Source organism: Conger conger, chromosome 1, assembly GCF_963514075.1.
Source record: "Conger conger chromosome 1, fConCon1.1, whole genome shotgun sequence".
Classification (NCBI taxonomy): domain Eukaryota; kingdom Metazoa; phylum Chordata; class Actinopteri; order Anguilliformes; family Congridae; genus Conger; species Conger conger.
In genome coordinates this window covers 23652075-23676794 of record NC_083760.1, presented here as the reverse complement: position 1 = coordinate 23676794, position 24720 = coordinate 23652075, and the positions used below count along the sequence as shown (strand labels likewise).

Below are 24720 nucleotides of genomic sequence, written 5' to 3'. Positions count from 1 at the left end.
CGCTGTGAGGAATAGTTTGCCAAGACTTGTAGTGGTGGCAGAAACACTGGGGTTTTTTAAGACCAGGCTCGATACGATGCTACATACTATTTAGCTTTTCAGCAAACTAAGCAGTAGGTGCACTTAGTGGTAGGAAAAGGCAAGTATTGCTGGGCTGAATGGCCTGTTCTCACCATTATGGTATGTTATGTTGTGTTAAAAGTTGTGCATACCCTCAACTGAACTGTGGGTGTTTGAAGTGGGTGCAGGTCATTGATAGAGATTGAGATGTGCCAAAGCAGCTTTCTGATAAGACAGATTTGCAGTGCCCATTTTCCAGATGACTGCTTTAAAACCTGATTCAGAAATAGATGGGTTTTGCCAAGAATCTGATTTAACAGACTGACAATGTAACCATTGATTTGTAAAGCATCTTTGTGACAGTCCTCTGTGAAAAGCACTATAAAAATAAAATTGAATTGAATTGAATTGATTTATCCAATGGATACAGCCAACATGAGTCAGCAGGTAGAGTTAATTTGTTATAAATCTGTCTGAAGCCGTTCAAAACCATTTCACAGTCAGCTCTAACCATCCCGGAGATATCTTCAATTTGTTTGAACATCACAGTATGCAGCATAGCAATAATACTAACAATGTAATGAGGCTGCTTGCTACATATGAATACACAAATTCCCACTTGAAGGACAGAATTCAATTAATTAAATTACCTTGGAAATAAAACAAGTTCTATTAAAAAGTTTGTTCCATGTTGCTGTCTTAAGGATCAGAATCTGATTCAGTTTGAACATTCACTAATAATTCAGTGGTCTTGTAAATGTGACAATAAAAGTACTGGATATCTGTCAAATGAGGAGGGGGACGCCAAATTAGGATGCACACCACTTTGTGAAAAGGATATTCATTGGAGAGGAACGGAAAAGTGACAGACATGTCATACACATTAGATAGTTATTGTGTTAAGGGTGAATTCACCTCATGTGAGAGTTTGCTGTGTGTGCGTGAGTAGGAGCACTAATCAGGTTTTCTATCATATCAACAAATCAGGAAGAAAAGAACCAGCAGCACAACTGGCCTGATTTGAGTATCCCTGCCATAATGCATTTCTTATGCATAATGCATGTCTCTGTCAACAATGACATTGCATTGGCTAAGCATTGCTGTGCGCAGTGCGTGACATTGAAGGGTTTGGCAAAAAAATGTCAATCATCCAATGTGTATTCATGAATGAAGAAACACACTGCATTCTGAATTTCATAATGAAATGTGGTTAATGTGATTTCCAACATAGCAATGTTATAATTAGTTATTAGTTATTATTAATAATCTTTTTGTAGAAAACCTACAAAGCATATTGTTGCTGACATAGAAATATACTGTATAATTGAAGCAAAAACACTAGCGAGGGACTTGTACTGAGATAAATAAATGTGAACTGAGCAGGAATGAAAATGCAATTTTGCCTTCATCAGCTTGCATGAGGGACAGTGGCACATGTGCATTTAATGAATACAAATGACAAAAAGGAACAGTCACTTAGTTAGATAGATTAAAAGCAAATACAAAATAGATTACAAGCTCAGCCGATGAAAATTAAGGCCTAAGAAATCTATATGTCGCATTGTAACTTTGTTTAGGTTTATTTGTTTACTCTGAGATTTATGTAGGAATGCTATAGCTCATACATCATTTCCTCCAGGATGGGCAGAAGCCCATGTCTTCTTTGGCACCCAGAACATTCCCATTATTCATCTGTCCATTCATAAAACACGGATGCCAAAACTGGAACAAGAACCAACAGCTTGAGAATCTAAAAAGTTATTCGTATTTCTGGGTCACATGCTCAAGGCAGTGTAGAAATATAGATAAATATAACTTGAACCAGCTCTAGTTTCTCAAAGTCTTAGCTTCTGCCAAACAGCAAACCACAGGGACAGACTAAGAGCATAACCAAAGGGAAGGTTTAATTTCCATATAGAAATTTTTCTTTGCTTTCGTAGTATCCCAACTTCAACACTCTCCCATCAAGGCAAGGAAAATATAAAGAGTTCAGAAATAATTAATTAAAATAATTTTTTTCTTACATTATTTGATTCTGAAGGAATGTTAGAGAGGCAATCATTTTTAGTGAGAGATTCTGATACCCAAAAAACGGGAGTGATAATTTGCACAGAAAATAATAATATGATGCATAATAAATTATGATCAACACAGGAAGCGAAATTATGATCATTATCTTTTCATCAGTTATAACAGATAACCTCACCAACAATAACAAAGAACAATAATATCCAATGTGGTAAAAGTCATACGCATTGACCTACAAGACGGGGAAAATCTGAACAAAAACAATAGGATGCCTGCACATGTTTGGTGCTTAGCCCTCAAAATAATAATGGCCATGAACATGTGATGAAATTCATTCATACATAGTACGTTATCTGTAAAATGAGACAAATTATTGTTTACCCATTTCCATTCATTTATATTCAAATAATTGAATTAATGGTTTTGTTTTCTCCCGCTGTGTGTAAAGGCAAACACACAGCTCATTGTATTCATTATATTAATGTGCTGGAATGGCATCAGAAAGAGAGACAGTTTTGTGCTGAAATTAGGCCCAGTGGGCCACTGAAGCTGAATATGCTGAAATGTAGCCAGTATCAATCATGAATCACTCCTAATGGCAAGATTTAATCTGAGGCATGTGTTACAACCATTCCTTATTGTTTGATGTCCTAAGGGTGTTTTTTTCCCCTCTGTTTTGCATTACTGCTTATGTTGCAAATCACAAGTTTATTTCTAAAGAGTTCTTAAACAACACTTGATTCCCAAGCCTATAATCACTCTCCGAGGCCACAAACTAGAAACTTATTTCACATAAATTTATTTAATATTATAGTATTTCTGCAGTGCAGCTGTAAACAATCTTACCGGGCTATTTTCTTTTCTGATTCTGAATCTGATGATCATGTCGGTTTTGTTTGGTGTGTATTTCAAGTTAATGAGTGTAGTGCACTACCCAACCAGGGGCATTCCTACAATAACATTTGGGAAGGCAGTATGTCTCAGTATGTGACTACATACTATATAAACTTAAACCTAGAGTCTGCGAAGGAAGCCTCCAGGTATCTATGCAATATATTTACGAATGGTTTGCAACTGTGCTTATTTCTTTTCTCTGTCTGTTCCCATGTCTCAGGATACAGAACAGTTATGCAGCTCTGCAGAGGATCAATGAGGATCTAGAAGATAAAATTCACAGGGCGGTAAGTGGCTGAGTTAAACTAAAAAAACTGAGCCCTCAGATCCAGTCCACACAACCATGTATTGTGGTGTCGCACGGGGAGGGGGGGGAATTGAAAACTGACTGACTGCTCTATTTACAGCAACTTCAATGCTACAAGATCCTGTTTGTCTGCACAGCTGGGTGTCCAATAAGTCACAGTTTGCCTGCTGTTTATTCCAATGGCTAATGTGTAATGCGACAGTAAACCAGGACTGGCTTAATTCAGAATGGGCTAGTCCCCCGTTAGCATGCCTCTGGAGAATCACTCTTGAGACCCAGAAGTAACACTGTAGTCATAAATGGCAGTCGCATCCATTGGAAGTGGATGAAATACATTGAGATTAGCTCAGATTATTTTTCACAATGGAAGGAGTTTGCCGTACAGCTGACTTTTAATTTCTAGTCACTGAGGGTCATTCTAGTCATAGCCATGAGAAATATAATATGTATTGTGAAAATGTTTGTGATGCGGGGAGGTAATTTATTCCTTTTACAAATGCAGAATGATCAAACCGAATTACGTATGTCTTAATTCATTTAATTTTAATGATACACGGAAGCAATAGAAAATAAATGTAGTTTTGGCAGGTAACCAGCCAGCAATATATAGATATGGTTGGGTTTGTTTTTGGCTCTCAGATACTATAAATATGTGTGTACAGTCGTTGGTGTACAAATAAATGAAATAAATGTGTTAAGGCTCAAGCAATGTCCAGGAGGAGATGCAGATTGTCGCGTTTGATTTTCAAACAGCTCTACTCGATCACTTCCTGGTTTAATGAGCATTCACTCTTGTGAACTTGCTATTAGCCTACTTGACTCCAGTTGGAATTCCACAAGGGTAGGGCCATATCACATCTAATAGGGAGAACAAACCATTCCCTAATTTTATAAATGTCCAGACCCTAGAGGGTCAGCACACTGAGGTTAATATGAAACATCTGAAATCCAAAACATCCCAGAAGAGAATGCATTGTAAGAATCAGCCTGATCAGCAATGTGCTGAATCCATACTGCTTTATACACCAGTTATATTTTTGTGGCGTTGCACTATTTAGATTCTCGGCAGATGTCTTTATAAAACCTCCCACATTGTTCTGCTTTTTCTGCTCTGCCATGTCTCTGCTGTCGCAGTTGACATTGAATACTCATCTCAAGGGGATAACACCCTAGAATCCCATTTGATGCGAACAGAGCCTCAGCGGTCCCCAGTCCCCAATTTCACATGCTTAAGCCGTCTGCCAATCCACATGAGTGCTTTGGTCCACTGGGGAGAGAGGCTTTCACTAATTTGCCGGCATTAACCTTGAGTGTGGAGTCAGACACCCAGAAAGCAGTGGACACTGGGAACTGTTCATCTCAGTTCTTTTAGCACGTTTAGCATGGAGGCAAGGCACTGCCTTTTAGAGAGTTAATATTTCATTGTTCTGGCTGGGTGGCTCAGATGCAGACCAGTCACCAGAGATGGGTTCTGCAGATTAAGGGAGCATGAGAAAGAGCTGCTTCAGTAAACGCTTTCGCTTCCTGTGTCGATTTTCAATGCAGCCTGACAGCACAAGGAAAAGAGATGGACTGCAATGTTCACTAAGAAATGAGCCCTGGTCTCAAACTGTGGAATTGGAATTAGAAAGGAGAAGGATGGATAAAGGCAGAGATTTGTAAAGAGCAGAAGTTCTCTCAAGTGGAGTTGAGTGTTATAAGGCAGTATGTGAGAGTCTACCACAAACAGTGATATTTGCCACTTTTGTGACTGTGTGGTTTGTCATTTACTTGCAGTAGAAGCAAGATGTACAGTAGCACAGCCACACAATAATTCATTAAAACTGGTTAACCATCCTGTGATAAGGAAATCCTGCTGTAAAATCCAGCTATCATACGGTGGTCTAGCTGGGTATGAGCTGATTAACCAGCATAGCCAAGCTGGTCATTAAGCTGATCTCGTTGGCTATGAGCTGGTCAACCAGTTAGTGCTGGTAGCTTGTCTGCGCTAGTAGCTGGTTGGCCATGGTTTCAAATCATAGTTTGAACTGGTCAACCAACTAAACCATGGTGATCTTAAGACTTAAACCCAATGGAAATATTTATCGGATATTCATTGATGGGTCTGGATAGTTTATGACAGCAGAATTCCTTCCAGGTTTGTGAATGAAAATAGTCTATAGCTAAATATTTATTCTGTTGTAGTTAGGGTTAATATTTTTATGAAAAGTGCAAATACATTTAGAGCGTGTGGCATGCTCCCACAAGTGCTTAGTGATGCAATCATAAATCACAGTGCTTGAGTCTACAGTACTTACCCTGCTGTAAAATCCAGCTATGCCAGCTTGACCAGCTTGAAAATTGAGGTGGTCAAGCTGGCCATAAGCTGGTCTAGCTGAGTATGAGACAGTAGTCTGTCTGAGCTGGTAGCTGTTCAAAGCTGGTCAAAACATAGGTTGAGCTAGTGAAACTATATCAAGCTGGGAACTGGTCTGAACTGGTTTTTCAGAAGGGAATTTTACTGTTTAAGTCAATATCCATGGCTCAGTAGCATTTTCCATTTACCACAGCTTTAAAAACAACAGCCATTGGCATTACCAACCAAAGATTATACTCTCAGATAGGAGCCACAGACAGAATGGGGTGTGCAATGTCTTCATAGCCAAAAGTCCATCCATCCATCCATTATCTGAACCCGCTTATCCTGAACAGGGTCGCAGGGGGGCTGGAGCCTATCCCAGCATACATTGGGCGAAAGGCAGGAATACACCCTGGACAGGTCGCCAGTCCATCGCAGGGCACACACACCATTCACTCACACACTCATACCTACGGGCAATTTAGACTCTCCAATCAGCCTAACCTGCATGTCTTTGGACTGTGGGAGGAAACCGGAGTACCCGGAGGAAACCCACGCAGACACGGGGAGAACATGCAAACTCCACACAGAGAGGCCCCGGCCGACGGGGATTCGAACCCAGGACCTCCTTGCTGTGAGGCGGCAGTGCTACCCACTGCACCATCCGTGCCACCCGTTAGCCAAAAGTCGTTCTTTAAAAAGTCATATACATTCTTTATAAGCATTGCAATATGAGAAAAGCAGTTCTTCCAAGATGGCGCTGTGAATGACTCCCTCATTTGGGCACTCTCTAGTGTTATTTTCTGGCCTAGTTTATGTGCAGTATTCAAACCAGAACTGTGAAGTAGGAAGGTGTATTGTGTAAATGCTCTTTTTATGCTCTTTTTATATCAAGCTATTTTATATTTATTGTCTTGTGTGTTTCTTGGTTTTTCTTTTGTAAGGCACTGGTGGAGACCATTCTGGAGTCATAATTCATTGTGTGTGTGAGCACACTTGGCCAATAAAGCTGATTCTGAAAAGGTAGTACAGTGAAATATAAAAAATTATATTTTTGAGGGGGTTGCCTGCTGACACCTAAAATAGCCAAAAGGTCAGTGGATTCTTTTTGTTCTCTGGGGCTCAGGTTTTTCTTGATGTGTCTGTAAGCTTACAGTCTCTGTAATCTGTAGCTGCTACAGCACCAAAGTCATGCTTTTTAGTGTAAGAGATGTTTGCGTTCAGGTGACCGGAGTTTGTTTGGCACGGTTCAGGAGTTTTAAAAACAGACAGGTGACTCTGCACTCATCGCCTCTGACATTTCCTCCTCATGAATGTTGAATGAGGTAGACAGAGCTTCATATGTCATCATTCTTTCCACCTGCTGTCCCTGGCATTCAGACCAGCCTGTCAAAACCTGACACCGTATCATCTTCCCTCAGGCACCACTGAAAACATTACAGCAATATTCCGGTGACAAAGAGCTACCCAGATGCCAGTCAGCCACGGAATATTTTAAAAAGTAAACTTGCTCTTATATTAGATAAACAAACTGAGAAATGGACTTGATGTTTATGGGCTTGCTGCCCCAGGGAAGGCGTTTCTGACATTTACAAACAGGCCTATTGTATTCCTGCGGGCACTTGAGAAAAGGAAAAAAGCAATCAAATATTAATGTTGCTTTCTGAGGCAGGAGTAGCGGTGGTGAATCAGTGCTTACCCACAGAGAGGGGTGGAGAGGGGGAAATCTAGCTGTGCCTCAGCAAAACCTTGCAGAACTATGCAAATGGCAGTGAATGAGCTCGCTGCAGATAAGCGTGGACGATGAAATCAGAACTGGACAAATGTCACTGTGGACCGCAGGGGGAACACGAAACAGCTCCACTCCTGCCAGAGCATTTCTACAGTCTGAGCCAAGGACTGAAGTGAACAAACAAGTGTGTATGGGTTAGTGACAAGACCACACTATTAGATTTAATCTGCTTTATCTTGGATATGAATCAGTCCTGAAAGTCATTGAGAATTTTGGATACTTTCCTCGTTTTGGCTTGATGGACCGATGAAGTACAGAATTTGCTGCTGAGGCGGACTGTGTGTGTTTTGTTTGTGCCATTGCAACAACCTAGCTCATAGCCGAAAAACATTGCATCATGCGTGCAGCTGCCAGTCAACAAATGTTTACTTGCACGCTGATCATTTTTCTCAAAGTTTAGATTTTATACAGCCTCGATGGGGTTGCACTTTAAGGGCCCTTGGGTTTTATTCAAGTCTGCCAGCCCTCATTTTTAAAGGTTAGACACAGAATAATGTTGGCTGTAGAAATGTGATGTTCAGATACGTATATGCCTGAGGCACTACCACCTGGTGTGGCTTACCTGTATTAAAACTTCCTTCTAATTGTATTGCATATGGTCTATGATCAACCTCTCTTGTCTGGCTCAGAAAGCGTGTTTGTCAGGATTCAAGTAATCTTTGACAAGACATTGCCTGGTACTGATCAAAAAAAGGATTGTCTTAATGAATATTGGCATTGTATTCTATCACAAGCTGAGCGAGTGCCTCAGGCTGGTGATGACTATAATGAGTCAAGGTGTGCAGCAGGTGTGCACTGGATGGTTATTCACATATATACATTTGTATGCATTATTAAGAAAATTATTGAGGTGCATCATCCATTTGCAGAAATGCAAATGACACTGAGTACATTTTCATATACATTCACCGAGCACATTATTAGGAACCTTTTTACTTTATTGCACCTACTTATTCATGCCATTATCTAATCAGCCAATTGTGTGGCAGCAGTGCAACGCATACAATCATGTAGTCAGGAGCTTCAGTTAATGTTCACATCAACCATCAGAATGGGGAAAAAATGTGATCTAAGTGACTTTGGCCAGACTGGTAAAAGCTGACAGGAAGGTGACAGGAATGCAAATAACCTCACCATTACAACAGTGGTATGCAGAAGAGCATCTGTGAACACACAATGCATCATAAATGTAAGTGGAGGGGCTACAGCAGTAGAAGTCTAAAAAATAAGTATTAAAAAAATACCTAATAAAGTGCTCACTGAGTGTACAGTCCAATGCTACAGCTGAGTATTCCTCTGAACAGCAGCACCCCAGTGGGAAATTGAACCCCCAACCTTCTGTTTACAAACCCAATTCTCTAACATTGTACTACAGCACCATCCATTTTGGTAATTTTTGGATGCATCAAAATGGAATCAATATATTAGAACTTTTAAAAACTGAACATGAGCGGCATGGATGCCAGTTACCCAAATCGTCCCCTTAATGTAAGCCCAAGCTTTCTGTATGGCCAAGCACAGTGTGAAATGACATCTGGCAGAACTGACAGTCTCTAGGGACAAGCCTATTAGTGACTCCAAGGTCTGCTGGCATGAGTCTGGGGCAGAACAAAAGTAGGGCTATCACCCTTGTAGAGACAGATAACAAAGAGGGACAGAACAAGTGTGCTTCAGATTCTCCTCTCTGCCATTGCAGGTTCACTTAAACAGCGATTTACAGCGTCTTCCATGTTCGCGACAATGACATATTTTTCTTGATTTGTCCCTATACTCCGGAATTTTAGATTTTTAATAAACAATCATCATGTGGTAAAGGTGCAGATTCTCAGCTTTTACAAAAAGGCATTGTTGTACATTTTGGTCTCAGAATGTAAAAATGACAGCACTTCATGCATACATACTGCATTCACACCTCACAGCAAGGAGGTCCTGGGTTCGAGAGAGGCCAGGGCCTCTCTGTGTGGAGTTTGCATATTCTCCCCATGTCGCGTGTGTCCGGGTACTCCGGTTTCCTCCCACAGTCCAAAGACATGCAGGTTAGGCTGATTGGAGAGTCTAAATTGCCCGTGGGTATGAGTGTGTGAGTGAATGGTGTGTGTGCCCTGCGATGGACTGGTGACCTGTCGAGGGTGTATTCCTGCCTTTCGCCCAATGGGATCGGCTCCAGCCCCCCTGCGAACCTCAGGATAATGGATGGATGGATGGATAGATACTGTGTTCATCTCTCACTCATCACTGTACTCTGCATATGAAAGTTTATTGGCATGGCCTAGCTAGATAAAGATTAACCCATTGATCCATTTTTGTTTATAAAACCATGATGGGAATTTTCATTTATTTGTTCTTGTTTAAACTTGCTAAAAAAAACAATTGAAAAAGCAATAGATTGCAGCTGCTTTATTGGCCTGAAAAGGGATTTAAAATCTTGTTGAAACAAACCTGGTTTAAGAGGATACATTTAAAATAATAAATCAAGAAATCTTCCCTATCATTATTCTGCATCTAAAAATACTTTGTTGGTTGAGTGTTTGAGTACAACAACCTTTATACTATTTGTGTAATTTTTTCTATAGTCATAATTAGCTATAATAATACTATTGTCTAACATCCTTTCACCCCCCCCCCCCCCCCCCCTTGTCTTATTGAGGTCTACGAGAATAATGGACAATTCTGAAGGTATTGTGAATTGCTTGTTGTTTTAAAGACCTTGTTACCTTACTTCCTGTGTTATTTGTGTGCCACCAAACTAAATGGCAAGGGAAGGAATGGGATTGGACTGAAATCTATTGATCGTGCCCCATTATTTCTGAAAAGACCAGATAAGCTAAAATGCTTATCATGTTTCACCCCCATCCATCCCCCAACTACCCCCCTCCCCCAACTCTCAAAGCAATTACACGATCAAAGATGGGACACGATCGATGCCACAAGCAATTTGCCTGGCTATGAAACCTTGTTAAAGAACTATTATTCCCAGCTGGATGAGAATATCTCACCAATCACACAGTGTAAAGAGCTCTCATTTGGCAAAGGCTCTCAGTCAAGTGGTGGAACACAGCATATAAAATATTCTTCACTGGGGGGGCTACATAAGAGTGAAACTTAAACTCTGTAATGTTCTGCAATGGCAGATAGTTGAAAACAAACCCCATCTTCAGCAAAGAGGGAAAGACATTATACATAGTGGGAAAAATGGGCACACTCTCCAATCATTTTCCCATTTTGGTTTGTACACAAGTTTTCAGCTGATGCCATTACCCATCACTTTAGTAGCACATGTATAGAGTTGTCAAGCTGGCTGGAGGGTCTGTTTTTAGTTGCCCTCTTTTCATATTTTGGTAGCGTGACAGCATGAGACAGAGCCTGAAAGTGTGTGTCTCAGCCCAAAAGCTCAGTTAAACACGAAACACTCTGTTTAACTGAGATAAGTATGTTCTGTAATTACTCTTCATTGCAAACAGAACCATTTCACATTGTCCCCCTAATTATTTCAGCTAATGATGATGCAACCAAAAATGGGTGGGTTTCCCAATAAAATTGGATGTTTTGACAAACGAGTGTGTTAACGAGGTTCTTCATCAAAGAATGTACTATTGTTATGAGTGTTTCCCGAACACACTTGTTAGATGGACTCTTAAGAGGAACTTCACAACAAATCTTTTTGCCAGTCACGTTCCTACTAAAGGCATGAGTAGTTGAGCAATCAATGACGAGCTTGCACGTTTCTTAGCCGATCAACACTGAAAAATTAACAGCTCAAAATTTGAGAACATATTGCCTATTAAAGTATTTATGGGTAGGCTATACATTTTATAATATAGACTACAGTACATGAAAAATAATTGACTATTAGGCTATTCTCCACATTACAGAGGTGGCAATGTTTTATTTATACAAGTATACAGGTGCAGCAATTCAGGCAGCTGCAAGCGGTGTCTTAAAGAGGTTCTTTGCTGTGAACAAGTGATCTTGATCACTCATAATTTAAGAGGGAACTAAAGAGATGCTTTCATTACGAATGCATTCGGGAAACCCACATTATTTTAAGAGCGATTGTAAGATGTATTTCAAGACATTCTTTGCATTAAGCGGCTTTTGGGAAACCCACCCAGACCTTGAGCTTTAAATAAATTCCTTTTACATTTATTGACTGGGCTATGTTCAGCAAACATCTTTGAATTTGGACTTTAGAGCATTATCAATTGTCAAGAGTCTGACAATGTAGGGTTTAATGGCAGTTGTAAGCTAGGGAGTTTACTTCTGCATGGCCTGCATTTCTGTTGAGGAATGGCTTGAAGTCGGCCTATATTATGGCAGGAGCAATGTGTTACCTGGTGATGCAGAGTAGTGATATTAAACTTAGGAAAGATAAGGTTGTTTCATGTTCAGAGAACCAGATTAGTTATCTTGTACTGAGAACAAACAAACTCTGCTCTCCACGAGCTGAAAACCTGGCTGCCTTCTATCTCCACAGTAAAACAAGCTATTTGCACATGATTCACTTGGGTGCCTTGAGAGAGAAACCAGACACTTAAGAATGGAAGAGAAAATGGAAATGAGTGGGTTGTTGGAGGATGTGAACAAAAAGCTTTTGCTCCTTACTGGCACTGTAGTTCAGCACAGTTGAAAAGATGTGTGTTGTCGTGAGAAATAATTTTTTTTAAATTATGGAGGCGTTCCCACCCTGGGTGGGGGGGTGGGTGTCATGATGGAGGGGAGGGTGGAGTGGGAGTGGCCCCCTATATCACTAATGAACTATCAAAAAATGAGAAATTTGATTTTGAAAAACGTTCAGATCAAGTAAGATCTGTAAGAATGCATTATACTATCATCATGCAAGTAAATAAAAACATAAATAAATGCTGGTAAAGATATAAGGAAAATAAGGAAAACAGCACTCGAAGAAATCTTATTAATCTTAGATAGGCAGTGTGTCTATTTGAACGTTTTGGCTGGATGAAGAGGCCAAAGAAGGACTCTTCATTATTAGAACTGTGTAATAAAGTCAGTTTGTGTGAAATAAATATATTAAACCTATGCTTTACCATCGAATGTGGTTATTCGGAAAACAAATAACTTGATGAATTAAAGTGCCTGGCAGCTACCCACATAAGAAAGGCAGGATAATTATTTTTGTTGAAATGTTAATTAAAAGACTCTGAACAGCCGTGGACATTCTTTCTCTCAAACTTCAAAGGTGTAGTCCTGCCATAAGACGAGTCTGAGACACAAGTCCAGACACAGGCTTGTCTCTCTCTAATTAAAGCTGATTAATCTCATCTGAAGCAAAGGACAGTCAGTCATTTTCAGACAATCCATAAGCCTCTCGGAAAGGAAATTAATTTATCTCTCCTGACGGTGTCTCCACAGGTAATCAGGGAAATTGATTGCTCCAATATTGCGATGAAAGAAAGTAAAGCATTAAAAGTCTCTTTCACAAAAAGGCCTGTTGTAGTTGGTACTGGCAAATAATGTTTGGAGTCCCTTTGGGTATAAGACTGTGAAAGCAATTTATACATTCGAAGCACAATGGACCATTCTGAATCGATTTAAATCAATTATATGCAATGATTATTCCATAATAATTGATTAATCTTTTATATAACTAGTAAGTAACTATTGTTTGTCTACATCCATGATACCTGTAGTCAGATTAATTATATAATAATCTACTTCAAATCAACTGTTTTAAAAACTGATTCTCTGTTTATTTTCATCCCTACAATAGCCCAAATTATTTGACATAAACCACCACCAACGAGGCCTAAATAAAATGGGGGCACATATACAATCTAGAGCAAAGACTTATTTGTAATTCCAAAACTTAAATGTTTTCACTTGCATTAAATAATCATTCTAATTCTGAAATATTTTATTGGATATAAAAAAAATTCTTACTGTTTATTATTACTTCATTATTCACATTTAAATACATCCATCGTTTCAAATATAATACATAGCCTCATGAGATGGGTCAATTTAAATGTGAAAATGATTTGAAAGCTATTTCCTTTTCAAAGAAATGCTCTTGCTATTAAAAATCTATGTGTGACCAATCACAATTCTTGTCAGACATCATTATTGGATTGCATTTGAAGTGTGTCTCTTTGAGATTACGGTTCTTTTTGATGTTGTGCAATGGCATTTTAAAGAGAAAATGCATCCTTTGATGGGAAACAGGTTTAGATAGACTGAATAGCTACAAGACGTTCCACATAATTATATTCTCTTATAGCCTACTCTGAAAGTTTAAAAAGTGGAAATTCCTTGAACGTACAGTGTGTGTGTGAGTGTGTGTGTATGTGTGTGTGTGTAATTATTGATGACATGTCAGTTCTACTCATGGGAATGCAGTCTCTCACTCTAGTCCTAAGGTTTCCCTTTTTGGAGGGGCACCGTCTGTGCTTAGGCGTAGTGTATATGGGAGTTGATTTGTGGGGCGACATGGCTCAGGCAGTAAGAGCAGTTGTCTGGCAGTCGGAGGGTTGCCGGTTCGATCCCCCGCCCAGGCTGTGTCAAAGTGTCCCTGAGCGAGACACCTAACCCCCAAATGCTCCTGACGAGCTGGTCGGCGCCTTGCATGGCAGCCAATTGCTGTTGGTGTGTGAGTGTGTGAGTGTGTGTATGAATGGGTGAATGAGAAGCATCAATTGTACAGTGCTTTGGATAAAGGTGCTATATAAATGCCAACCATTTGCATTCATGTGTTATTTTGCTCTTGTTTCAACTAAGAGATGTGTCTACTAGTGTCCTCTCTCTGACTGAAGAGACTGTGGAGGTGAATATTTGAATGTTAAGAATCAAATTTTCTGTTGTCAGTTGAAGTACTTTCTTCCTCTACGTCTTCACATTTCTGACAAAGCAAGATAAATAATTTTATAATCTGCTATGAATGGTTTGGAAAGAAAGAAAGTAATTCAGCTCTAAAAATGTTTGTCACTTATCTTCTCCTGTCTTACAAAACAAAATTGCATCTTTTTAACAGAGCAGTTGATTCTGAGCTGTGTGTTTTATGATGATGATGAGTTTTATGAGGGAATGACTTCCCTCTTCAGTCAGATTTACTTACACAGGAGGGCAGGACCCTGCCTATCTGACCAATCACTGTGGGAAGGCCAGAGGGGGCATCTAATCAGAATGCTGTTAATATACTGTACTGTATATAATGCTGTCAAATCTTTCTTTAAACACCCTACGCTAGTAGTAGCTACTAAAATCCCAGCATTCTATCTGAATCATCTCCACAGTCTTTCTTCTTCCTTTGCCAAAAGGTAATACTTTGAAATGCTGATGTTCACAAGCATAAACAAGTTCTCTTTGAAACCACTTTACTTATTTACAACAATACAGAGTGTCTGCAAGAAGCGATTTTGGGTCAATTTTGCGTCTGGCTTCTGCAAGAGTGATGGAGTGAACTGTACAGCATTGTTTACCCTGTAGTGGTGAGACTCAAGGTCTAAATATATAGTGGAGACAAGCCATTATGTTGCAGTTAGCAATTGAAAATGCTTTGCTAATTACGGATCTGTTTGGGATGAGCTGTCTCCCACACAAATTTGCTGAGGTATTGCTCCTCATGTTCTCATTCGCGTAAAATCTTCAATGAAAAGTGCAAAGTACACTTAAAGGAGAGCCACTACATATAACAATCTTCATTGTGTGTCTGTTTAATAAGCATGCCTTCTGAAACCTATACAATGCAAGACCTAAATTCCACTGTTGTTTGAGGGATAGAGACCCTCCCACCCCGTGTTGACCATTTGTCCATTTTGGCTTTTGAAGCTACATTCTGGGTTTATATTTTTTTTAAATAAAGCATTGCTATTCCCCTGCAAATTGTTCAAACATATTTTTTTCCCGAAAAACTGTACTTATTGGCACCCCAAACAATTATTGTAGATAAAATCAAAGGAAGTGATATTGGCAGTACAATTTTACTTTATTTAGTAAAAAGTAGTAAGGAACAAGAGTATAAAAATTGAGGTAACAAGCATGCAATATCCCTTTGTCAACCCTTTGTTAAACATACCACTAGCACTGTAAGGGCAATAATAAAAAGGCGTTAAACATATAGAATTGTTGCAAACGGTAAAGAAGATGGTGAGGGAGGCCATAAGTAATTCAAGGATCGAAGTTGAATAATTTCAGAGATTGGTTGTGTCTTGGGGTCACCAAGTCTAAAAAAGCATAAAATGGCACCTCCATACCAGCCAACTCTTTAGAAGGGTGGCACAAAGACAGCCCTTACTGAGTTTGCAAAACCTCATTGGAATTATGACTGAAAAAGAGTGCTAGGGTCAGATGAGACCAAAATTGAAGGTTTTGAACATACACACCATCAATATGTTTGACTGCAAAAGAAGAATGCATAAGGAGAATAACTTCATACCTACTGTGAAATATTAAGGTGGGTCATTAATGTTTTGGAGATGTTTTGCAGCCAGTGGTCCAGGGGCACCATTTAAGATCAATGGCACAATTAATTCAACAAGTACTTGGAAATCTTGGTTGAAAATCTGGTTTCCTTGGTCGTAGTTAGATTGTCCAGTAGGAAAATGACCCCAAGAACACTAAACAGTATTCTACACAAAAATGGCTAAGTAAAAACAACAACCATGTTCTGCAATGGCCATCTCAGTATCCATACTTAAATCCCATGAAAAACCTGTGGTTGAACTGAAGAGGGGGGTATCCCAAGGATATCAATGATTCTGAAAAGTTCTGCATGGAGGAATGGTTAAAATATCCCTCCAAATATGTTCTCTAACCTTTAAATTATAAGAATAGACTCATGTCTGCTATCTTTGCCAGGAATATTTCCACAGAGTATTAAACCAGGGGTGAATAATTGTTGGAAATAATTGGGGTAAGACTTTACACATGTTGGAAAATAAAGCTGATGTCAATAACTGTATTCTTTTTTAGCTTATAGCACTGTTTGTGTATATTAATCAAAGGTGCCAATAATCCTGGAGCCCACTGTATATGTACAGCTTTCAAAGGACCTTAATTAAGGTGAAAGTCTTCAAGAATTTTCAAACATATATTGACCAATTAAAAGTTATGTTCAAATGTATTTTTCAAAACCAGTGAAATGTTTCATCTGTGTTTTTCTTCAGAAGTCTGCATAGTGCTCCTGAGTTTTGACTAATTATGTCTCAGAGGGTTCGTGCTGTGGTTGTTGATAACAGAGACAGACCCTCAATCCTCAATGGAATGGCAAGCAAAATGCACATAATCCATGCATTAATGCCCACCCACACTTCCCAAATGGAGCAATTTATGATAATTATACATATGTGCATTCAAAAAATGAGAAATCAATTAATTAACTGAAATAAATAATATATTTGGATATGGCTGGGTAATATCAGGAATAGAACATCTCTGGTTTGGCAAAACATATCTCCAGGCACACTCACAGATGCACACACAAACACACACAAACAATAATAAATTATAATTTCATTATTAATGACTGATTGTTTTTCAGCACTGGACTAATGATTCTGTGAAACCACATGACTGTCATCAAATGTCCTATCATTAAAAATACAAAGCTTGTACTAGAACATTTAGGAAGTCTAAAGTCTGGAAATGACTCTACCTCTCAATAGGTAAGACCATATTGAACAGCTCAATGGAGAGCTAGTGGGGATTGAAAGTAGAAAATTTCATTTCTACCTTGTGCCTCTCTTTTTGTGCTCTGATTCCCTCCAGACAATCGCAGACCTGAATTGGAACTGACAATCTATTTCTATACACAAATTCCATCAATTCAAAGGCAGAGCTTTACAAAGTGAGAAACTCAGGGTTAGAACATTTGAACAGAGAACTACAAGTAGATTGGAATTTTTTTCAAGCTACCATTTATTTATTTGACATCTCTATCTGTTTCAAATGAGTTGATTTTGTAATCAACCAATTTTAAATGACATTGAAAAAGTTTTAATTTCTTTGAATGACTCAATTATACAGTTTAAAGGTAATGGATTTGCTAAGTGGATTAGTTTGGCATGTTTAAATGAAGGTATTTTGAAATTATTTTCTTTAATATTTTACCATAATTTCACATTTCATCAGTTTCAGCTTGAGTTCTGATTTATGCATTGCTAAAATAAATGTGGTGACACCATGAGAATAAGATAAGAATGTACTAATAGTCTACACCTACACTCAGCAGGTGTAATCATACAGTCACCCACTATCCTTAAAGCATAATTTTCTGCACATAGTAGAAACTCGGTAATCGAGTAGAGGTTTAATTTATGAGAATGATATAGTCAACAAGCTACGATGCCAAGTAACAGTCGGTAACATAACCGCGAGGAGAGAACGTTTTGATAGTTGTAAATCCACTTGTTTTAGTAATGACATTGCCTCCAACAAACCAGCACTTAGGATGTAACCTAAGTAATCATGGTGCAATCATTAGCTGATGTTGGAAGTAACTAGTAGCTAACTAAGCCTCAAGTTTGGACTTGGTATTTTTGGATCTTGGGCCCTTGGATTTTTTAGCTCACTGGCTCATCCTAGCTTGAATATGAGGAAGTGATATGATAGAACGTATTAAAAGTAGCTTAAACTTACCAGTGATCCGAACAAATTCTTATTTATTAAACTTTTTCTGGTATCATAACTTGCCTACTTATATTGAATACCTACTTTGCTCTACGTTCCTCTAACAACCTATGTTTTTCTTCTCCCTGATGGCTAAATAGTGTTTCTTGTGTGATAGATAAAGATAGAATTTTTTGTTGTGTATTGCTTCATTATAATGGTATTTGGGCCCTGTTTAAATTTGCACATGGCTAATTAATTAATTAATTAATTAATATTTTATTGGAAATGCATTTTGACATTTTATATTTGGGACATTTTAATTATTTTGATCTTTCTGTATGCACACTATATTAGGCTGCGATTCTGCAGTTCTGTAGCTATTGCACTTATTTTACTGAATATTAAATCAGATCCTATAGCCTAAATTAACTCAGTACTTAAGTACTTTTTTCAGATACTTTCTTACACTTCAAGTAGTTTTTTGGATGACTACTTTTACTCTTGAGTAATTATTTTAAAGTAACAGTATTCTTGCTTGAGTACAGTCTACACACCTCTGATAACACCACATAGGAGTTGAGAAGTGTGATTTTGCTTCAAGGGTGTATTGTGGAAGTCTCCACTGCTTTGCTAATTTCATTCAGAAATTAATGTTTGAAATCATCTTTGTTCAGTCATATGTGACTGACTCTATCTGTCTTGTGCAGATCTCTCCCTTAATGGGCCCCTTTTTGTCATCTATCCATGGTTTTTAGGAGCTCTTTTATTTTATTATCCGTTTATATCGGAGGAAAAATGGATGCCATCAATGGGCTAAAGTTAAAAAAATGACATAAGTATTACCATCACTGACATTATGAAGCAAAATAATTTAAGAAAATAAGCTGCTTAACTCTATGTATTCGTTGGAAATGGTTATCATTCAAAGAAATAAAATTACACTGAGAAGTGAGATCCACTTATGAGATCCACCTATGTATGGGGAATAACATCAGATCATGACCTCCACACAAGCATCCAATTGCACCAGGTCTGGCTCTGACAGGCAATAGTGCATCCAGTACCAAAGGTGGCTCCCACCCTCCTGGAAGAACATATAGGACACAGCAGTTCTTCCTCGCCTTAGTTGACATTTGCTTCTTCTGAACATTTCTAAACATACTCAAATCACAGCTTCGACCTAGCATCCCATGCGAACCGTAGCATTTAGCTTTTCACAGGAGGATACATCCTTGGATCTGCCTTCACAGGATGTGAAAGGTTTGGGGACCCGGGTCAGTGCTGATAAACTTAGCCTGCTGCACTTGGCTCATTAGCCCCTCTCCTGTATCAGCTCCCTGCCTTAGATACAATCTCGTCCCTCACATCTGAACAGGGGCGTGGACCTGCTGTCAAGGGGAAACCCACTTTACAGGGAATGGATTCCACATCCCCAGATCCCCAAATGGATCAGTCAATGTCTTCACCTCGCAAAAACTACCATTGTCCTATGTTCTTCTCACTATGGGCCTCATACATCTTACCGTCTTTGCGGTGAACATAAGGACAAGCTACATCCACCTATATCTCCCCATAGGTGGACCTCAAACACAAAATTATGAAAGAGAAATTAGGTTACTGTCATAATCCTGGTTCTCTGAAACATCAAGTTGAGAGATCTACTAAGACTGCCCTGCTTGCCATGCACAAGAAACAAATATGTTTATTTAGAAGGAGTAGTACTGCAGTGTCCTATATGCACTGTTGGTCAAAGGCAGACTTGGTGCAATTGGGAGCTCCAGTGAAGGTCATGACCAGATGTCATTCCCCATAGTTGTATGTCATAGGTGGATCTCACTCACTCATTTCAGAAAAGCATGGTTATGACAGTAATCAAAAGTTTGCAGCATCACCTACACTGTAGCTACTGGCTAGTCATTGAAAGTATTCAAAATGACAGAGAAAAAAATTATAGTCTAAAGAGAAAAGTATAAATAGTTTGAAAAAGATGAGCAGCAGGCATTGATAACAGAACTACAACCCAGCGAGTCTTCAACTAACAAGGCCATTTTAGGTGATTGGTGCCTCCATTTCCTGCTAAAAACAGGACCTCAATTAGTTAGAGCCAGGAAATGAGCTGCATAAACATCAGAGACATCAGAGGAAGTCTTTTACCGCATTTCCCGTTTCTGTAGGCCAAGTCTCCCACTGAGGGTCATTTTGGCACAGAGGGGCTGTTGCTTCAAGGAGCCTGTGCTGAACCTGATACTTAGCTGTGCTTTCCACAATGATTGCATTTTCCACCACCGTTAATTATACATCCAAGGGACTGACAGTACACAGCAATATTGTAGGAATGCCAAACACAACGTTAAAATGATAAAGTTATCTCCCAATTTGCCATTGTTCCCTACGCTGGGGAAGACTGGTGGCAGTAGCAAGTCCCACCTTCACCAGCATGGAATATGATTACAAGGGCAGAGACTTGAGGGAGTTGAAGAAGCGCAGTGAGTGATTAATGGGAAGTCTTGAGACTGGCCTTGAATAGCAATGACCAGTTATTGGTTATGCCAACGTTAATTACAGTCTGTAACAATGTCCCTCACCTCGGTATGACAGAATAATAGCGGATATGTTGTGAAAAGGGCCTCCCAAACATAAATCATTTGTCAGATACAGCTTTATAACACAAGGGCCTAATTAATTGATCAGCAGGAGAGCATTTTGTGCTCATTATGTCATTATTAATAGGTCGGCATGCCAGGGTATTTTTCCAGTTTCAATGGATCTGAAAATAGAAAAACAAATTTTTTGTATCAATGGGAATTTTTGTTAACCCACAGTCTGTAAAGGGCTTCACACACGGATGTTATTGATTTCTTTTGATACATGAGATTGCCTTGACTGTTTGACACTGCTGTTGTACTTTGTTGTTTGTTTGCAATGGCCTACATATTTTTCTGATTCAATATATTGTATCTTTGCGTGTAGCTATGTTTATTTTACAGCCAATAAATTACCTGGTATTCAGAGGTAAGTAATATGAAATGGCCTGTAAAAGGAATTCACATAGTACCTACATATGGAACTTAATGACTTTGCTTCAAAGTACTTGTACTTCATAGGCAAGTTGAAACGGTCGGAAAACGGATTGGAAAAATGCTTTGTTTTAATACAAGTCAAATGCTGGTGAATCCATCATTTCATTATTAGATTTGCCTCCAAACCATTTTGTCTCTTTCAGTCTCAGCACCATGACGAGGAGAAGAGAGCCCTGAGCCGAGAGATCATTGTGCTCAACAACCACCTCATGGAGGCCAAGATTACCATGGAGAAACTGCAAGAGGACAACGTGAGTATTTCTCAGGCCTCTCGTGCACTTTTATTTCTTAACCCTTGTGTAGGCTTAACATTCTGTATACTCCCCTTGTCCTGAGGGTTAAAAATGACCCGCCTTCTCTAAACCCCCAAAATAAAGCAGCTTAATTGAATTTTAAACCCCAAATCTATTTTGCATGAAGAAACAACCTGTTACTCATCACAAACTTTGTCATCAAATTTCAAGTTGAAAAAGATAATTTAGGGGTTTTCTCTGCCGTTAAACATAGTGGCGGGTCATTTTTTACCTTGAAGACAACACAAGGGTTAACACTCATCAGCTTTTCACTGAGGTTACTCGTATCTTCCATAGGAGAAATTAATTCCTGTGTTCTCTTTTACATAGATGTACTATATTGTGATTTATTCAGTACTACATTGTTTTTTGACTGGATGAATCATCCAATAAAGCACAGTTGCAGAGTAGCATACTCCACCATACCGGGTAGTTCAAATAACCTCTGAAGTGAGCTTATCTGCTACCCGGAATGAATCGTCTCCCTTAAACCAGTGGATGGGTTGGTGTCTGCTGTTCAGTCTTTTCAGGTGGGAGAATAAGCAGGGAAATCCTGGGGCATGTTTCCGTCTTCAGTTGCAAACGGTCTTTGATGTGAGCAGAACAGGTTTCCGGAGGCTTGGATAAGCCGGATCGCTCATAATACACCCAATCGCTTCCCTTCCAAATCCGCTTGAACTGGGGTCAGAATCCAGTTGCGATTCTGTTTTCCTGCATTATGAGGTTACACACGTGAAATCGATCTACAGTCTTAGAGCCTTCATTATAGCGGAGAGACAGGAACAGTTTTGTGAATGAGAGTCACAGAAATTTCCAGAATTCTGGAGTACGGTAAAAAGTAGCACCAAGCTGAATGCTGAAAGCACCAGCTGCTCAGCAGGCTACACAGGACCCTTTCTTCTCACTTGGCCAATAGATGAGCATTATAGTGCAGAGCCCAAAATATAACTGCAGAGTAAATATTAGTACCGTGAACTTAGCCTTACATACTGTGTCGAAAGTATGAAAGTCCCGGGGGGTTTCGTGACAGATAATAGGAGAAAGTTGTAGCATCCAAAATGTCATACATTTCTGTCCCTTTAATGACAATAAAAGGCTTTGGGTGACAGAGCTACTGCTGTACCACTGGGTTGAGTGACAGGGCTGCTGCTTCTCTCCTATTAGTCAAACTGCCACTATTCATATGAACTTGTCCATCACGTCACTCCACTGCACAATTTATGGGGGGATTGGGGGGACACTTTAACAGAGGCCTATAGCATTAACGTAACATAAATCCCTGCACCCACACTCACGATACTCCTGTACCCCCCCCCCCCTAAGAAATATAGGCTATATTTGTGAAGTTAGTGAATGTCACTCTCTCTAGACAGGACAACAGGAGACATACATCTTCAAGAAATGTTTGTATAAACTTTGAACTGTCTATTTGAGGATGCTGCCAATATTGTAGGGAACGTGTAGTAAAGATCAGCTAACAATGAAAAAGCACTTAATATGGAGTCAGGCAGAATCTGAGAATGGCTTCAGGGTTCTTGCACCGTGCTGTACCTGGATTTGAGCATAATGTGTAACACAGAGTGAGGGCAGAAAAAGGGTTCAAGCACCAGAGCTCCTCAGGCACAAAATACCTGATTCTGATGCCTCTGCCTTCAACAGCCTGGCTCTCATTAAAATAATGCTCTTAGAAAGCTTTTAACACTTAGCCTTGCCCAGGGACGGTGCTTCACCGGGACTAGGGGGTGGCTATAGCACTGTTACAAATGTGCTTGCCCCCTCTAGCATTTTAGTACATTTAGTCATTTCCACAGGGGAAGTGTCCCCCGATATCTGAGAAAACCCCACGCAGTGTTAGGCCCCTACATTGAAACTGGGCCAGATGCGCAGCGCCCTGTACCATCTCCCCGAACAGAAATATTAAACGCAAACTGTAGTCAACTTTTATTTCCCATAAACTACAACTAAACACGAACAGGGTACAAGAAAACTAAGAATTGTGTAGCCAAGCCCTTATTCACAAGCATAGGCTAGGTATGTTATGTACCATCAATTCAATCAACATATCCACAGTTGCTCATTAAAAAAAAAAAATTAAATTACAATAGCCTCCAAACACATGTGCAAATTACAATTGCAGCACTGCTCATGAAATTATCTGTGGCAGCCTACTTTCTTTGAAAGCAGTATTGTCTTATATGCAAACATTGCTGGGAAAAATGAATGTGTTTGTCCAATGTCAAATTAAGTCTATATTTTGTGACAAAATGATACTGTGTTATCTGAAGGTTACAAAATATAACCTAATGTGACGTTGTCTTGCCCATTGTGTGGTGATTAGCCAGTGATATAGCTACAGGTAACCTAAATTGCACATGCTAGCTACAAATCAGTAGAGATGGATATATATCGAGTGCAGATGGTATGGGGGCCTCGCACCATGCTCATCAGATACACATACATTGGTGCAGCTGTCAAAAATGAATTAAGCTAGGTTGTCTTAGCACTTATTAAGCTGCCACCACAACTGGCTAATATTAGCCAGCAATACTAGGTTAGCGCAATTAACCTAATTAATCGAAATCACTCCAAAATGGCTGGCAATACTTTAATTTGGCTAACTGGATATCCAGATATTATTAGACTCCGCTAGCAGTAGTGTACAGTATTGTGCATATAATTGGGATGATTTTGAGGTATGCTTTGGATCATTGTCTTGCTAGAATACCAAACCTCTCTTTAACTTCAATGTCTGGACTGACATTAGCCTCTAGAATTTCTTAATATTTGGTGGAATCCATTCTTCCTTCCACTTGCACAATAAATCCTGTGCCCCCAGCTGTCACACAAGCCCAAAGCATGATGGATTCACCTCCATGCTTCACAGTTGGCAAGGTGTTTTTCACTACAAAGGCTTCACCCTTTTTTCACCCTCCAAACATACCTTCTTTGGTGGTGGCCAAAAAGTTCAGTTTTGGTTTTGTCAGTCCAAAGCACATTATATAATGAAAGGCTTCAGGCTGTTATTGTTATGAAGGTACATTGTTTTCTTTTGCATACTTCAGATGCTTAATTTTGTGTTGAGGTCATACTTTCTGGCAACTCTGCCATGTAGGTCTTTGTTGTTTAAAGTACGTTTTATTGTCCAGTGAACAGCTAGACCTGTGTTGCTACTCTTTTTTGCAGATCTTTTACAGTGATGTGTGGCTTCCTCCGAGCATTTCTCACCAGGTTTCGGGTCATTCTATCTGAAATCTTTTTTGGTCTTCCAGACCTTGCCTTGAATGTTCTATTTATCTTCCATGTTCTAATAATGTTTCTGACAGTGGAAATAGGTTTGAAACATTGAGAGTTTTTGTACCCATCTC

At 39.3% G+C, this 24720-nt stretch overlaps 1 protein-coding gene across 2 annotated transcripts in view; it reads left to right on the top strand.

Moving 5' to 3' along the window:
• Window positions 1-24720, top strand: part of LOC133140040 (brain-enriched guanylate kinase-associated protein) — a 59365-nt gene that overhangs the window by 25094 nt on the left and 9551 nt on the right. For both annotated transcript variants that reach the window (XM_061259577.1, XM_061259567.1), the window contains 2 exons: window positions 3203-3269; window positions 21206-21313. In XM_061259577.1, the coding sequence (XP_061115561.1) occupies window positions 3203-3269; window positions 21206-21313 (175 nt within the window). The remainder of the gene's footprint in view (window positions 1-3202; window positions 3270-21205; window positions 21314-24720) is intronic.